Below are 16458 nucleotides of genomic sequence, written 5' to 3' on the forward strand. Positions count from 1 at the left end.
CTCCCTTAACATCGCCTCCTATTATCATTTGATTCATTTAAATATTAAGGATGGGTAGATGATTGAGGTCAAAAAGCCAGGAAAGTGCAGACATAGATACAAAAATATGCAAGATCCATTATGAAATACCAAATGAGTTCTTGGATCACTTCAGTAGTTTAGTATGAAGGACAACTAGCTATATAGAGAGCTCAATTCTCAAAAAGAAGATACTAAATTATGATCGTGGCCGGTTTGATACTGAGATCACGTATTAATAAATACGACGTAATAACTTAAATATCTTGTACAAAGTTCCTCTACACTCAAGCAACATAATGTATTCATACACAATACACAGTATAATGATACTGATATTAAAATATCTCTTTGGTATAAATGGTGCTAAAGCCAGATATTGCATCAACAGCAAGTTGGCTAATTTGTACATCAGAAAGCAGGTTATAAATGGCTGAACCCACAAGAATGCTTTACTGGCAACATGAAAGGAGAATTTTGCAAGAAGCAATGAGGACCTCTATGACGAACTATTCAGGAAATAAGCCACAGCTTTATCTGTATCATTGTCGTGCATAAGAAGAGCTTCAGCGACACTGTTGGACGCGAACCCCATTTCTCGAAGGAGGGTGTAACCATTCACAAAATCTCGAACCTGAAAGAGTTCCAAAAAAGAAAGAGAACAGAATAATGGACCTTAGCAATTAACAGTAAAATGCAAAGACCCACCAGGCCATCTAAAAGCCCAAGAAAGGCAAAGGATTACTCAAATTGTCCCGGGAACATGAAACATATTCAAGGAAAGAACAGAACACTGCATCGTTTTGTAGCCTAATTCTAGAGACTTGAACATCATTATTCACTTTGTCAAACTAAGAAAACATATATACAGACAATACAGTGCTCCAACTAATCCTAGTCGACAGCAGGTGCTGAAGCACAAGTTTCCAGCAACCTAATCCCAAAAAAGTAAAGAAGCAAGTGGACAAGTGCTAATAAAAAACTACCATAATACAGTATATAGATCAGATCCAGAACTTAGACAAAGCAAACAAAGCTTGTGAAAAAGACACCATACCCACGCCAACACACTTTGAAAATTATGGGGGACTATTAATGTGGGAAGCAAAGTGGCAATGGTGCTTTAGCAGCATGACATAGCGAGTCTCTAAATAAGCTACCAAAAAAAAAAAAAAAACTGGCAAAATCATACCTTAGTAGGATTGTCCCCAAAAGCTGCAACTGCCAAAGGAACTGCTTCTCGGTTAAGGCCTGATGCAATATATTTGCTCACAACGGGATCCGCAGCAGTGGTCTACAAGAGTTGATTACATCCGATTAGATTCCAGAACAACAGATTAATGGAAACAGGGAGGATAAACCTGACAATGTAAAATTCAACTTCTAGGGACAGTAACAGGGAACAGAAATCTAAATAAATGTTCAAATAGCTTATGCCAGAAAAGGGGGGGGGGGGGGGGGGGGGTAACCACATTTTAAAGCAATCAGAGATAATGCCTTGAAGTCAGAAAGTAGTGAAAGTAAAAAAAAAAAGTAAAAAAAAATAACATAACATATGAGAGCCATTTTATATACATCTTTCAACATACACTAAGCATGCATCAATATAAATCTTGATTAGCTATTAATTTAAAAGAAATCACATAGAAACTTAAAAAAGGTCTGTACAATTATTAAGGACTAAAATCAATGTTACTCAAAGATGTTATACATGGAATGTTATAAAGAAGCTCATATCAAAGCACCTAACCTAAGTTACCTAACACCTAGCAAGATGCATCAACGAATGTTGCACACACACAGTCCAGACGGAACACAATTTGCACACGCTTCACATATATACTTTGCTTCTGCCACCGATAGCAACCTTTTCTTATCCCAAAATCCAGAGGATACCATTTAATTTTTCGTCCAGCTTGGATTTTTTACTTTTCTGCATCAGCATTTTTGTTGTTGCCTCACTCAGCCACTCGTATAGACCTACTCTTCTTTCAGCCTCCAGTAGCAAAAACATGTTGTCTATCTCCTTCCCCTCAGAGAAAAGAGATTATTTCAACTATCACCAAGTAGCACAATTCCAAAACGTAAGTATAAAAACAAAACCCAGTAGTGCCAAAGTATTATCATCCAGTTCCCACCAGGGCATTAAAACACATTATTCTTAAGGTTACCTTGTATAAAAAAATCCGCAACACTTGATTATGTGCACACACACAAAAATAAATCCAAACAATTGGAGCCAACAAGTTCGATCTAAACTAAGATTGATTTTATAGCAATAAACATAAAGATCATGAAGTACATAAAAGTATCTATTCTTCTCTGATTCAATATAGGTTGTTTCAGATTACGACAACAAACTAAAGAGTCCTTGATTCCAGGGAACTTTGAGACTAAACACAAACAATGAGAAGGGAGAAATAGTATGATTGAAAAAACAGCATTACACACTTCATAAGACAATCTACACTACAAACATCAAGAGTACATAATATTACCGATGATGGCATGGATTGTGGTGTTCTTGATGGGAAATTTTCAGATGCAAGGCGACTCCAATTCTGATTTTCCTTCTCTGCTTCAGCAAGTATCTTCTTCTCTAAATCAAAATCAAAATGAAATGCACTTCGTGGAATATCTCCCATTTGTGGCAATAATTGAGGCTGTTAGACAGAATGCATAAATGGAAAAGGTTAAATCCCATATATAAGTAAGATAAATACAACAAAATTAGTGATTTCTCCACGTGAATAGATCTTATGCTTATTCACTTGCAACCCTTACCATCTTCGTAATTAATTTTTAAGTCTAGAAATCACTGAAATTACAGACTTGCATTGTGAGTGTCATGAAGAGGTACATATCCAAGCATTCAATGCTTATTCACTTGCGACCCTTACCATCATCATAATTACTTTTTAAGGTTAAGTAAGTCTAGAAAGTAGAAATCACTGAAATTACAGACTTGCATGAGTGTCATGAAGAGGTGGATATCCAAGCATTTGATACACGTATTCTAAGAATTTAGAGCTCTAAATATGTAAGATAATTTTAGACACGAGTATATGGACATGTCACTCCTCTTGAAGATTTATACATTAATGATTATTTTATCATAACATAATGAACGTAGAAGAAGAAAGCATATAGCCAACGGGCAAGAATAAAGATTTTAGGAGAAAGGGGTTTGGAAAAGAAAGTCAGTAAAGTAGAAATCTACTACTCCATAATAAAAAGGAATCTGAAATCCTGCTTACTTAAAGACAAAGCCAATTCTATTAAAAAAAAAACACAAATACTATATACATAGTATTTATTCTCCTTATTTACTTATAATAGGTCAAAATTAAACATTCTATTATAAATAAATAAATAAATAAATAATTACAAAAAAAAAATACTTTTTTGGCTCAACATGAAGTGTTAACTTTATTCACTTGAGTGAGTCAAGTATATAACACGGGAATTTGATGTGATATAAAGCATCCCAGTCCATGTCTCTCCTCCATCTACAATTCTGTAATCCATTATACTTAGCCTCACGCTATCCACCACAGCCTCTAATGGCCACTTCTATACACTAGTTGACAACACCTGGCAAGAGTCTCACTCTCCCCTAGCTTAAATGAAACTTGACAAAGTGACAAACAATATTATCATATGCAATGGTCTAAGAAGTTACCAAGATAGAACAATTTAAGCCAAAATTGAACCATTAAAGAAGATAAGTTTAAAAAGGTTTCAATCTATAGTCCGGACACCTTCTTATATAATAAGATTAATAACCGTATCCATGTGCAAGAATAGCAAGATGGCAGGTCTAACACCTATACCATAAATGTAAGTAACGTAATCATGTCTTGTTAAGGCTTATGCGAGTATAACCGGAAACTAGCTGTGTTCAAGTAACATAAGTTTTACACATTTGCTTTTTCAGTGCAGCTAATTCAGTGGAGCAAGTTAACGACTAGACATTGCTTCATATCTGATCCAGCTCTAATTTCATAAATCCAGCTTCACCTGCATCCTTTTGCAGGGAGCTATGTAAAAGACACCACAGTTAAACGTGATACATTACATTTTACAATCATACCCTATAAATCAGAAATCTTATATGTCATTTTCTTAACTACAGATTATATTTCTAGGGTTTCGTGTACAGGAATTTTGTCAACCACTATACAATTACCTATCTAATGAGATTCAACGGAACTTTGCAAAATATGACAACACGAATAGTCATATATGGAGGAAGAGAAAACACGATGCTTAAAACACAGCCCCCAAGGGCCTCAACACACCAATCCCTTCTCAGATCCCCCTACAGATTGTAATGTCAATAATCATACTGTTCGAAATGACAATGCAAGTGGTGTGACATATGAAACTCAATCAATTATGATGCAAAACAGAAGTAGAAATATGGAACTTACAGGAGGAGTTATCCTATATTCTGGCTTAATTTGAACCCTGATACCAGTTCCTGCTGCAAAATTTAACAGTCCCATGAGAAAGTAAAATATTGTATCAAACATCAACAGAATTAAGATAGCGAGAATCGATTGAGGACCTCAATTGGACAAACAAAACTCTTCAAAATGAACAACCACCCAAAAGGCCAATAACATCAACTGTACATGCTAGCCTACACCTAAGCAACTGCTCAATAAAAACCACTTTTTCATACCCACAATTGGATTAAACAATCAACTCAATAATCCTATGTTTCTCACAGTCTCACTCATACCCATGTCAGATCCTCAACACTCTTACAAGGTCATGGATACATTATTTGAATCAAAACTATGTAAAAAACTGTAATAATAGCCGAGTCGGACACTTGAACACATACCCGAGTAACATAGCAATAATCCATACCCAGTCATTCCATTCATCATTTCATCATCACCAAGCTTATAAATTAATAACCTAAATTCCCACTTCAACAATGCCCAACAAATCAATAACCACCCAACAAAAAGAAAGAAACCCAGGAAACCCCTAATTCAAAAATTTTCAAACACCCCACATAAAAATCCAAATCAAACACAGCAAAATCAAACACAAAAGCAGAAGAGGAGAGAGAAAGACTTACAAGAAGAGGGAGGAGGGGCAGAAGATTGGTGATAAGGAGGTGCACGGGCAGGAGGAGGGATGATCGGCTGACCGGGTTGACCGATCTTAGGGTAAAGAGAAGATACATGAGGCGATTGAGAGGAAGAAGAAGACATCTTTTGGTACATGGGTATGTGGGGATCGTAGGGTGAAACGCCTGCTCTGTTCCTGCTTGAATTGTAATCGTACTCCATTGTTGTTCGTCGTCAGGAAATCAAAACCCCAATTTTCAAACCCTAATTTCTAAAATTTTCAAGAGAAAAGGAAGTGAGGATTCAGAATTTGGGATGAATCATAAATTGATCTAAATTGGTGTTTGTAAAAAATATTATTATTATTTTTTTTTAGTGTTTAGAGAGCCACAAGGGCAGGGGTAAGGATCGATCCCAGGATCTCCTGAAATCGGGAAAGTTTATCTAACCACTTGAGCTATCCCTCACTCTCACAAAAAATATTATTATTTCATTGGACTTGAAACAAATAAGAGTGGAAGAAGTTGCAATCTTTTGATTTTGTCGCCTCGTCAATAAGCAAGTGGTCAAATTCGGAGGGAGGGCTAACTCAATTGGTTATAGATTTTCTTTTAGTTTTACACGACTCTATAAATCAAATAGTACTCCGTATGAGATACGAGAAAAATAAAATTTAGAGCAACTCTAATATTGACAACTATATAGGAAAATTTTTAATTTACCACCCAAAAATATACCTAATTTCTAACTTACCACCCAAAATTTTTAGAGCAACTCTAATATTGACAACCATATAGGAAAATTTTTAATTTACCACCCAAAAATATACCTAATTTCTAACTTACCACCCAAAATTTTTTTTATTTTAAATTACCACCCAATAATTTAATTAATCACTCAGATTACCACCCAATTTGAATTTCCGGTGGAATTTAGTCACGCGGGCCCACTATAGTTACTTCCCTTCAAATTTTTTTTTTCTTCGACTTCCTTCTCTTTTCTATTCAATTCTCCCTACCAACTCCATTTCTTATTCTTTTTTAGATCTTAATTCACACAAAAATCCCCTTTTCTTCTTAATTCTCAACATATCATCACATTGGAACCCTAATTTTGGTTTTAAAAATCTAATTGTTCTGCAAAATTTTAATTCGAGGGTAGCTGGGTTTACTAGAGAAGTTACGCTGAAGAAAAGTCAGCATCTTGGAGGATTTTGTTGGGGACTAGCTGCTTAGGCCAGTCAGAAGGCTTTAGAGTACTGCTTAGCCCTAATTAATTCCCCCAATTAAATTGACAACAATTTTCCCCAATCTAATTCAGACAAGAACCCTGATTTTTACAAATTAAAAGGTTACCTGAAGCGAATTGATTTAATTGCAAATCAGGGCTGCTACTGCTGTTACAATTCACCTCCAATTTGTGGAATTTCTGATGAAATTTAACATGGGATGACAATTTCAGTTAGGGGAAGTGTTTTATAGGAAGAATCGGGGAGGGAAAACGGTTAGAAAGAAAAAAATAGCCGTTTATAGCCGTTGACTGGGGCCCACGTGACTAAATTCCACCGGAAATTCAAATTGGGTGGTAATCTGAGTGAATAATTAAATTACTAGGTGGTAATTTAAAATAAAAAATTTTTTGGGTGGTAAGTTAGAAATTAGGTCTATTTCCTACCATATAAGTTTTTAAACTAAATATCATTTAGCTATTTTTAGTTCCAATAGCTAGTTATTTCGTATAAGCTTAGCTTATAATTTATATAAACCCCATCTCTTTAATTAGCATTTTTATACTTCATTTTATGTATTCTTTTTTTTTTTTTTTTAGAATGAGTTTTTCTAAGCAAATTGCAATTTGTAATGCCAATGGTCAAGCTAACAGTGAGGAATTATTTAATATTGTAAGCAACTTACTAGCTACGAGCATTAGAGTTGCTCTTACACTCCATTTTCTCATACATACATGTAGTCTTGAAAAAATGTTGTATACAAAGCATTATTCAATCATACACTCTGAATCTATTTTTTAATTTTTAATTTTTTTTTTTACTAAAAAGCATCGCACATCATGCATTGCAAAGACCTTGACAAGCCCAAGGGTGTTACTTATACTTTGTAAAACATGAATAAGGTCAAATATATCTATTAAAATTGTCCGTCATTTTCAGTATTTCATGTGGTCCCGTAATATATTAAATTATATTTGTCAATATCGTATTCAACTACCCTTATATAGCATCAAGACAAGTAAAGCATAGAGATTGAGCTGCTTTCCAATAAGTATAGCATCATAATTTATATTGCGGCTTTTAAGCAAGTGTTTATATTTAACTTAAAACTAAATCTTTCACAAAATTTGAAAGAAACTATGAAAAAAGGACTACATAGAGTTGATCACCCCTTATCCACCCACAACGGCCACAAGGAATGTCATGTACTCATAAATCATAATTATGTATTCCAATATGATTACATCTTTTTAATTTAGGATTCGACTTCACCAACCAGACCTGAACTACAATCATATATTCATATCTACTCATTAGAATTACTAAAAATGTTGTACATAAGCAATCAAGTACATTATCATTAGAATAACCAAAGTGAAAGAATAAAAATAAACGATTTCCTCTATTTAAAAAAAAAAACTTCTCCAAAAAACTTTCGATAATATATTAATATACCATTTAATATCTCATGTATTTACACGGATACGCTCTAGTTAAAGAAAATAGAGAGAATAAAAAAACGAGCGAGATGAGGTGGGAAGAGGGGCAAAGTGGCAAACTAGAAAAGAAGGAACTAGAATATTTAACAAGCAGGAGAACAAAACACGTGTATTGGCATTGACGTGGCTGATAGCCTGGCAAACTTTCACCTTTTTTTTCTTTCTCATTTTCATTTCCCCCTCTTTTCTCGCTTCTGCATCACCATTCACCCCAACACCATACCAATTTCTTAATTTTTCTATTAAATCCACCAAATTAAACATAAACCCCATCAAAATTTCCCTCCTTTTTTTTATATACCCAGATAGAAATAATCATAAAGTTTCCTTCTTTACAACTTTTAAGGGTGTAGATTGTATCTTTGACTATTACCCAGAAAAAAAAAGGGAGAGAATTTGGAGAATTATTTTATACCCAGAAAAAATTAATCATAAAGTTTCCATCTTTAGAATTATAAACAAATATATTGTAATTATCTGGGAATTGTACTGTTTTTTTTTTTTTTTTTTTTTTTTTTTGTTGCATTCAGGTGAATTTGGAGGATTATTGTTGTTTTGGATTCAAAGGTATGTTAATTTACTTAATTTTAATTTCATAGCTCTTTCAATTTGTTTAATTAATTAGCCGTTTTCCATGCCCTTCAAGTAATTACAAATAATTGATTTCTGGTGATTTGAGTGCAATTTAAAATTTTCTTTTGCATAGTAATTCTGCTTAAAATTTTAGTTTCGATGTACTTGTGGGCGGGCCCCCATTTCCCACTTGAACTCTAGGTAATTCGAGTAATTAATTTTAATTCTTTCTAGAATTTATATTCAGAAAATTAAAAATTTAATGGAAAAAAGTAGCTATTTGACTTGTGGCTCCCCATAAAGATTTGATGCAGTGATTACTGATTAATCTGTGATTATGAATGATTATTTCTCCTAGTCATTCATCATTGCTGAAACTTTCTAGTTACCTGGGCTTTAAACTGTCTGAATGTGTTAAAATTAGTAAATTCACATAAGAGAATTTGATGTGGATGTCAACAAGTTGTAGCGGTACCAAGACCGGAGATCAAATCTGTTCATTCTTCGGCTTCTTATCTTCCTTTTAAAAAGAAAGCTGAGAAATCTTACCAGTACTTTGATTGTTGGATTGTAGAAAGTGAAAACCAAAATGAAGCTCTTCAGATACATTTGAACTTTTTTTTTCACTTTTTTTTTTGGGTGTTCTACCCGTCACCCTTTGGGCTAATCCGGATTTGGGGATCAGCTCTTCAGATACATTTGAACTATTGAAAGCTCAAAACTACTGATTATTTAATTTGAATGAACTTTGAGTCTTTGTTTCTCAGGCTCTTTGATTCTTGGGTTCTATTTACAATGGAGTGTAAGGTTCACTGTTGTTTGGGTGTTGGATTGTTAATTTGTTATGGACTCAAATCGAAAACACCACGTTGAATTTTTTATGTTGCTTTTTACTTTTTTTTTTGTTAAGTAGTAGAGTTGTAGTTTGTAGTTATCCTATACTCATCCAATGGATATCGCTTTTCTGTGATCACAGGGGTAAGGCTGCATTTGTTCGACTCCCTCAATCCCTCATCATGATTTAGAGTTTAAGTAGACACTTGATTAATGGTAATGATTTAATGTGCATATCCAATACTAAATATAGAATTGGTGCTTAGATTGATTCTGTAAATGTAACCAAAGATTATGGATAAACCCAATTCTTAATGTGTTTTTAAATTGGTGGAAGTGACTATGAATGCTTATGTTATATGATTATTATTCTGGTATTTCCTTTGCAGCAATGCTTACCTTTTTTTCTCTATGCACTCCATTCCACCCCACCCTATTAGAAAAGCGTATTAATTTTCAAAGGAGCAGTCTTATATATCACAACTTAATTTTCAGGGCTCTTAAGCTTTGGATACATCATGGGAAACAGTGAAGGGGAGAAACCGACAAAAACTGAGAAAGTGGCGTCTCCTCCTCGGGTGAGTTATAGTCTTGCTTGATTGAGATTTGTTAGTGATGTTCATATTATGGTTTTGAATAATACTATTAACTATATGCCGTTGGTGGAACGAATTACTTTCTTGCCCCACAGCTGTATTGTTATTAGTTGTTACATATTCGGATTTTTCAATTTACTGTACGAAGCCTATAATTAAGGCTACCTTTCCTTCCTTCTACTTCTTATGTTGTTTGAATTAACAGGAACAGAGCAGCGTTCATGTTTATCCTGATTGGGCAGCTGTTCAGGTTACATTCTGTTTAGTTGACTAGTAATATTTTATAGGCCTTGTTCTCTCTCTCTCTCTCATTTCATAGAAGTGTGTATTATTTGCTGTTTCTATAAGCTGGAACAAAGTATGTTTGGAATTTCTGTTTCTGGGAATATTGCTACTAGCTAGCTATACTGAGTTATTGATGTTTTGTCGGTTGTAGGCTTATTATGGATCAGGAGCTTTGCCACCGCCTTACTTTAATCCAGCTGCTACATCTGGACATGCTGTTCCACCATACATGTGGCCACCACCACAAGTACTTGCATCCTCGCCCCTTATTTTTAGCTAGATATTTTTGAGTGCATATCGACCCCCCCCCCCCCCAACCCCACCCCACCCCACCCCTTTTTTCTCTTTGTCTGATTGAGGAAGCCCAAATCTTTGTAAAGAAACACTTGAATATTTACCACTTTTTTCCCCTTATTTTTTTGCTGTCTTGTTGATGTTTGGCTAGATGATGGCGCCTTATGGATCTCCTTATGCAATGTATCCACATGGAGGAATGTATGGACCTTCTGCTGCACCTATTGTGAGTTTGTCTAACCCTTTCTTGCTCTCTCCTGATCAAACACTTCTATAAACGACAAGTTACTTAATGAGGGACTATTTTTCTTAGGTTATATGCTCAATATGCGCATCTTGTTTAACAACCTTAGCTTGTGTTTGCTCTAAATTTTGGATAGATGACAATAGAAGGTGCCATATTCCTTTGTGGGATTACAAATAGTCATTACACATTAATTCTATCCATTTCTTTCATCACTTGTTTAATCTTGCCCAAACCATCCATATTGATATTCTTGAGCTGCATCTATATGTTTTCCTGATTAGGAGCAGTCAAATGCTTGATTTGTATCTTCTGAAAGCCAGATCAGGATGGCACATAGATGATGCTACTGTATCTTAGTGTATGCAGATTCCAGCTCCCTTAAGTTTAGAAACTCCAACAAAATCATCTGGAAAAGATAGTGGTTCAGGAAAGATGACTAAAGAATCCGATGTTCATGCAGCATCAGGCAACGGCAATGCCAATGCTGAGAGTGCTGGAGATGCAGCTGCAGGTGTCCGTGGCCAGTCGCTGAGGTTTGTCCTCACATCTTTTGTTTGTGTTGCATATTTCTGCTTTAAATTTTTGGATCAGAATTGATTGAGATGAACATATTCAACTATAATTTATTTTTTTTCTTTCTTCAAAGAAAATCTCTCTTTAAGAGAGAGAATTAGTAATTAAATTTACAATTTTACATGCTGTCCCACCAAACAAGTTGAATCATTTGATTTTTGTTGTGAAGGACTCACATTGCATAGTCATACACAGGTTGCCATTAAATTTGCTCATTTTGGTGTCACTTTCCAGAATTATAATTTGGACTAACATGTGAGAATGTGCCTGCCAATGGCAAATGAATGCTTTAATGGTATGGAGTGGTAACAGCCGACTGATGTGGGCTGAATGATTAGATTAATGTTATTATTCCCAGCAATATATACATTCTTGTAATGCTGATTTATAGTGGCTATTTCTTCAAAAACTTAAGTCTGGTAGTGAGAGAATATTTCTAAGATATATGGTCAGTGTTATGAGCCAAGATAATAAATTCCTTAAAAGCATAAGTATAAGTTTTAGTAGTTGTATCCAAAATGCAAATGTCATTAGATTTTAACTTGACTTTGTGGACATACAAGGTTTTCCAAAATATTGTTAAAATGTTTAATTGCTTCTCATTTTGCCAAAAGTATGATTCATTGCATTTTGCAAGAGGTTTGATGAAAATAATATCAATGGATTTATAGCTTATTTAGCTCACTTAATAAATAAGTAAATAAACAAGCTGTTCTGAGCTGATAGCCTGATCCATTATGATTGATGCACAGGTAGATAGTTTAGGTCTGTTTGTGTGTACATCTTGCATCACTGCATGTATAATCTCTTGACATAAATTATCATGTTTCTTTACATAAACTTGCGGTGTAGGAAGGACTCCAACATTGTTTGCATTACAGGGAGGGTGAGGGGTAGCTCCTTGTACTTTTCTTTAAGAGATGAGTGATAAAGCACCAATCTACTGTTTGAGTCTGTTATTACCTTTCTCATTTATGATTCTTCCTATAAATCATATCTACTTAATACTCCTTTTATCATGTTTGGTGTATAGCACGGATTGTGGAACTGAAGGTTCTTGTGAGAGAAGCTATGACAGTTCAGCAAGAGTAAGGACACATCCTTTATTAGTAAGATTTCATGATGTCATTAATAAATGTTTGAATTGATATATGTTTCTATTCCAGGAGGACAATAGTAGTAGAAGTTGTAATGGAGTGCTAGACACAGGTAATGCATTCTAACTTCTTTATATTTGTGTAAACTCTTGACATTGATCTGACTAACTACATAATCAGTGATTATATGAAGTTTGAATATTATATATTCGGAAATATTATGGTTTAGCTACACATTTGTATGTTTGCTACTTCAGGTTTAAAACGACAGCAATAGACATAGTTCACCTTTACCTTTTGTCTCAATTAAAATATGATTAGTTTCCTATGTACTAGCTGGGAAGTATGAATTCTCAAGTTATCGTGGAACTTTTTGCTATTTGATATTGAAATTAGAATGTGGAGTACCAGAGTGTCTCTAGTGTATTGGTTTCTTATGTAGTGAGTCATTTGTGCCCTATTTACTGAGTTTCTATTACTGACTAATTTAACTGGTGGTCTGGCTACACGTGCTAAAGGTACGTGTAACATGCAGATGAACAATGTAGTTCCTGGCATCCCAATGGCTTCTGTGAATCCTGTGGGAAGCTCTCCCGCAAATGGAGTAAATTCTGCTGCCCCATGTGCACCCCGACAGGTCCTGCACAAGCATTATGTTTCGATGTTTCTCCATGCCTGTGAAAATCTAATTAATTAAATTTCTTTGCTCAGATAGTGAACGTACAAAAGAATATGGGTATTAATAAAATGCAGATATGCTCATTGACATACTTTTGTATAACTCGGGGGTGTGATGCAGTTGTGATTGGTGATGTACACATATCCTATAGGAGAGGCATTCAGTCATACATATATATTATATACTAATTGGATGGAGATTGTGAGTGGCCATTTGGCTACAATTACCATCCTTTGGGTATCATATTTACCTTCATAATTGACTGTTCTACTTACATAGCGTTCATTACAAGAAATTTGCGAATAAATAAGTTTAAACTTTAAAGTAGGTTTTTCAAGTGACAAACCTGAAATGGTAAGTGAAAGCTTACTCGAGCCTGTCAAAATGATAAGAGCAGAAAATTATGGGATTGCATTATATATGTTCCTATAAAACTGCATCCTTGGGTTTAGGAGAGTTTTTTATTTGTGACTGTCATGTTCCGTTTTATTGTAAAATTCAGCTCAAATCTGGAATCTGGACTTTGGTTCTTATGTAGCATATAACTATTGGCTGATGAAATTGCAAAGAACTCCGCATAAGTTATTGACACTGGTATCTTAATATTTTTGCAGGATGAAAGGGAGCAAAAACGAGAGAAGAGGAAACAATCCAACCGAGAATCTGCCAGAAGATCTAGGTTAAGGAAACAGGTTAATAAAGATGAGCAAATAAGCTTCTGATGTTGTCTCTTACTTTTTTTTTTTTTTTTTTTTTTTTTTTGGTGCTTTTACATCTTATCACTACTACTTATTGCAGGCCGAAATGGAAGAACTTGGGAAAAAAGTTGATGATTTGAATGTTGAGAATCTGGCCCTTAGATCTGAAATAAATAAGTTGGTGGAAGATTCAGAGAAACTGAGAACTGAAAATTCTTCACTAATGGTAAATCCTTTCATCCTTTGTTGCCTCTTGTTGTCCATTACTCCACGAAAAAAATTTCACCATGCATTTAGGAATATTTGCACCACCTACCCATGGGCATGTTATGCGTGATTATTTCCAAAATGTAGGCATGAATAATGTTGCAATGATAGATTGATAGGGATGGGGTGTCGTTTGTTCAATATCTACTTGATAGTGTCATATACGGTTTCTATTTTATGTTTCAGCTACTACAAAATAGTGCATCGTTCAGGCACCAACTCGGTAAATGTTAATAGTACGTTAGAGAAGTGAATTGTTTATTTTCTGACATAATTCTGTCTGCTGTTTTCAATTTTTCTGTAGGACAAGCTGAAGATTATGCAGGGACAAAGTGATGAGATGGAATCTGATAGGACAGAAAATCAAGAGACATCACATATTAATACTGAGAACTTGCTATCTAGAGTAAACAACCCGGTCTCCAATGGAATGCACGAGCATAGCGAAGAAAAATGAAACACGTGAACGTATAAATAACTCAGTCTAGTCAGGTTTTTTTTTTTTTCGTTCTTCTTTTAGCCGGAGATGTCTTGTGGATATAAGCTGACCAAAGGACCAGTTTTGTTGTGTCCTAAAGTATTGTGACCTTAAATTATGGCCAGTAGGTTGGCACAAAACAGTTGGTAGAAAAATAGATAGGTTTTAGAGTTTATCTCAATGTTGTAGACTTGTAGTCATGTTGTGTGTTCTCTTAGATGTAAACAAAGTTGAATTCAGATTTGTAGACATTTTTTTTTTCCTTCTTGGGTGTATTTAAATAATTTTAGTTGTTACTTTAATGTTTAAACTAATCATGAATTGAATGGATTTTTTTGGGATAATGTATTATGCCTGCGAAGAGTGTACTTGTCTATGTTGTAACTGATGTAAGGTTTATTGATGATTCGATGCAAGTGAGAGGTTAGATGGTGCTGCGCGTGTTTTGTCTTGGCAAGGACAATAATATTGACGGAAAGGATTCACAATACTGACTATATGAAGGATGGTTATCAGCTTATCAGTTGTCGAGTTATTAGGCTGGAAATTACTTGCAATGTTAAAACATCCATTTTCATTTATCAGATTATGTAATGTGACATGTATGATTGATAGATTGTATATATGTATGAAGTATAGGGTTAAAATAAGTTATTTTGGACTTAATTCATGTGCGTTATGTAATCTTTATCAACAATCATTATATCGCTGTTAAAAAAAAAAAAAAAAAAAAAAACAAATCATACTCTAGTATGATGTCTTATAATGTATGCACTCAACAAAGTCAATACTCTATTATGTTAGCATAGACATTGATGATTGATATGTTAAGATTGTTAACCAAACATATTCCGGAAATGTGTAATATTTTGATCTTGGGCAGTACTCTAGAATTGGTTAGTATCAAGAATAAACATAACAGATAATCAATTGTAGCTCAAAAATGCTCCCTTCTCTCAAAGTTGGAGACTTAAGGGTATCGTGATGATTTATTTTTGGATAATTTTTTCAGTTTAATTTAAATGACTGAGGACCTTATGAAATTACTTGTATGAAATTCGAAACCTCCAAAATCTCTCAAAAATCGTGGATATTAGCCTTCAATTTTGGAATTTTTTGACTTTTTTTTCACCCGGAAATAAAAATTGCCGAAATGTTTACCATGGTCCCTAATAGCCTCTGGGAGTCCAATTGGCTGGGTGGAACCATCCAATTTACCTTTAAACGACCAATTTACCGGTTACAACTTGCACCGATTTCATTAATTTAACTCAAGCTTACCACAAACGTTTATGACAACATAAAATGATAATATATGAATCCAAACGACATTATATGACCCCTGTATCTAATAAAATCTCATTTCTTTTCGACACCTAGCCTCAAAACCTTCGAAATTTCTCAAAAAGCGTGGATATTAATTAGCCTTCAATTTAGAATTTTTTTTGACTTTTTTTCGCCCGGAAATAAAAATTGCGGAAATGTTTACCATGGTCCCTAATACCCTTCGGGGTCCAATTGGGTGGGTGGAACCATCCAATTTGCCTTTAAACGACCAATTTGCCGGTTTACAACTTGCACCGATTTCATTAACTCAAGCCTACAACGAACATTTATGACAACAAAAAATGATCACATATGGTTCCTAACGAAATTTTATGACCCCGAGATGTAATCCCTAGAATTTCGAGACTGTTAGACATCGGGCCCCGAAGATTCCAAAATTTCTCAAAAAGCGTGGATATTAGCCATCAATTTTTAAAATTTTTGACTTTTTTCGCCTGTAAATAAAAATTGCCGAAATGTTTACCATGGTCCCAAATATCCTCCTGGAGTCTAATTGTGTGGGTGGAACCATCCAATTTGCCTTTAAACGGCCTATTTACCAGTTTACAACTTACACCGATTTTATTAACTCAAGCATACCACGAACATTTATGACAACATATAATGATCATATATGCTTCCAAACGGCATTATATGACCCCTGAGATTTAATCCTAAA

The 16458-nt window shown here is 34.5% G+C and overlaps 2 protein-coding genes across 4 annotated transcripts; one reads left to right on the forward strand and one right to left on the reverse strand.

The window, feature by feature from the left end:
* Positions 1–181: 181 nt before the first annotated feature.
* LOC145630114 (uncharacterized) lies at positions 182–5437 on the reverse strand. Its single transcript, XM_081682354.1, has 5 exons — positions 5114–5437; positions 4452–4504; positions 2517–2681; positions 1211–1312; positions 182–652 (listed from the first exon to the last, which is right to left on the reverse strand). The coding sequence occupies exons 1-5, from the start codon at positions 5325–5327 to the stop codon at positions 518–520; spliced, it is 669 nt and encodes a 222-aa protein (XP_081538480.1). The 5' UTR covers positions 5328–5437; the 3' UTR covers positions 182–517.
* Positions 5438–7956: 2519 nt separating this feature from the next.
* LOC145630115 (G-box-binding factor 3-like) lies at positions 7957–14783 on the forward strand. Of its 3 annotated transcripts, none has more exons than XM_081682355.1 (13): positions 7957–8399; positions 9382–9455; positions 9735–9817; positions 10041–10085; positions 10272–10367; positions 10566–10640; positions 11019–11194; positions 12268–12322; positions 12401–12443; positions 12850–12968; positions 13625–13702; positions 13809–13934; positions 14280–14783. In XM_081682355.1, exons 3-13 carry the CDS (start codon positions 9758–9760, stop codon positions 14430–14432), a joined length of 1026 nt encoding a protein of 341 aa, XP_081538481.1. In that variant the 5' UTR covers positions 7957–8399; positions 9382–9455; positions 9735–9757; the 3' UTR covers positions 14433–14783. The 3 variants fall into 3 exon arrangements, with proteins under 3 accessions (XP_081538481.1, XP_081538482.1, XP_081538483.1); XM_081682357.1 differs by having other exon boundaries at positions 7958–8399; positions 11028–11194; XM_081682356.1 differs by lacking the exon at positions 9382–9455.
* The last annotated feature ends 1675 nt before the right edge of the window (positions 14784–16458 follow it).

The sequence above is a fragment of the Chenopodium album genome, chromosome 5 (assembly GCF_948465745.1).
Source record: "Chenopodium album chromosome 5, dcCheAlbu1.1, whole genome shotgun sequence".
NCBI lineage: Eukaryota > Viridiplantae > Streptophyta > Magnoliopsida > Caryophyllales > Amaranthaceae > Chenopodium > Chenopodium album.

Bases quoted from the DNA above. Each gene is read 5' to 3' on its own strand.
- LOC145630115 (XM_081682355.1), top strand. From the start codon at position 9,758: ATGGGAAACAGTGAAGGGGAGAAACCGACAAAAACTGAGAAAGTGGCG. The intron at 11,195-12,267 runs GTTTGTCCTCAC...TTTGGTGTATAG, and splicing joins GTCCGTGGCCAGTCGCTGAG to CACGGATTGTGGAACTGAAG. The intron at 12,444-12,849 runs GTAATGCATTCT...CACGTGCTAAAG, and splicing joins TAATGGAGTGCTAGACACAG to GTACGTGTAACATGCAGATG.
- LOC145630114 (XM_081682354.1), bottom strand. From the start codon at position 5,327: ATGGAGTACGATTACAATTCAAGCAGGAACAGAGCAGGCGTTTCACCC. The intron at 2,682-4,451 runs GTAAGTTCCATA...TCTGTCTAACAG, and splicing joins AATATAGGATAACTCCTCCT to CCTCAATTATTGCCACAAAT. The intron at 653-1,210 runs GTATGATTTTGC...GAACTCTTTCAG, and splicing joins TTGGGGACAATCCTACTAAG to GTTCGAGATTTTGTGAATGG.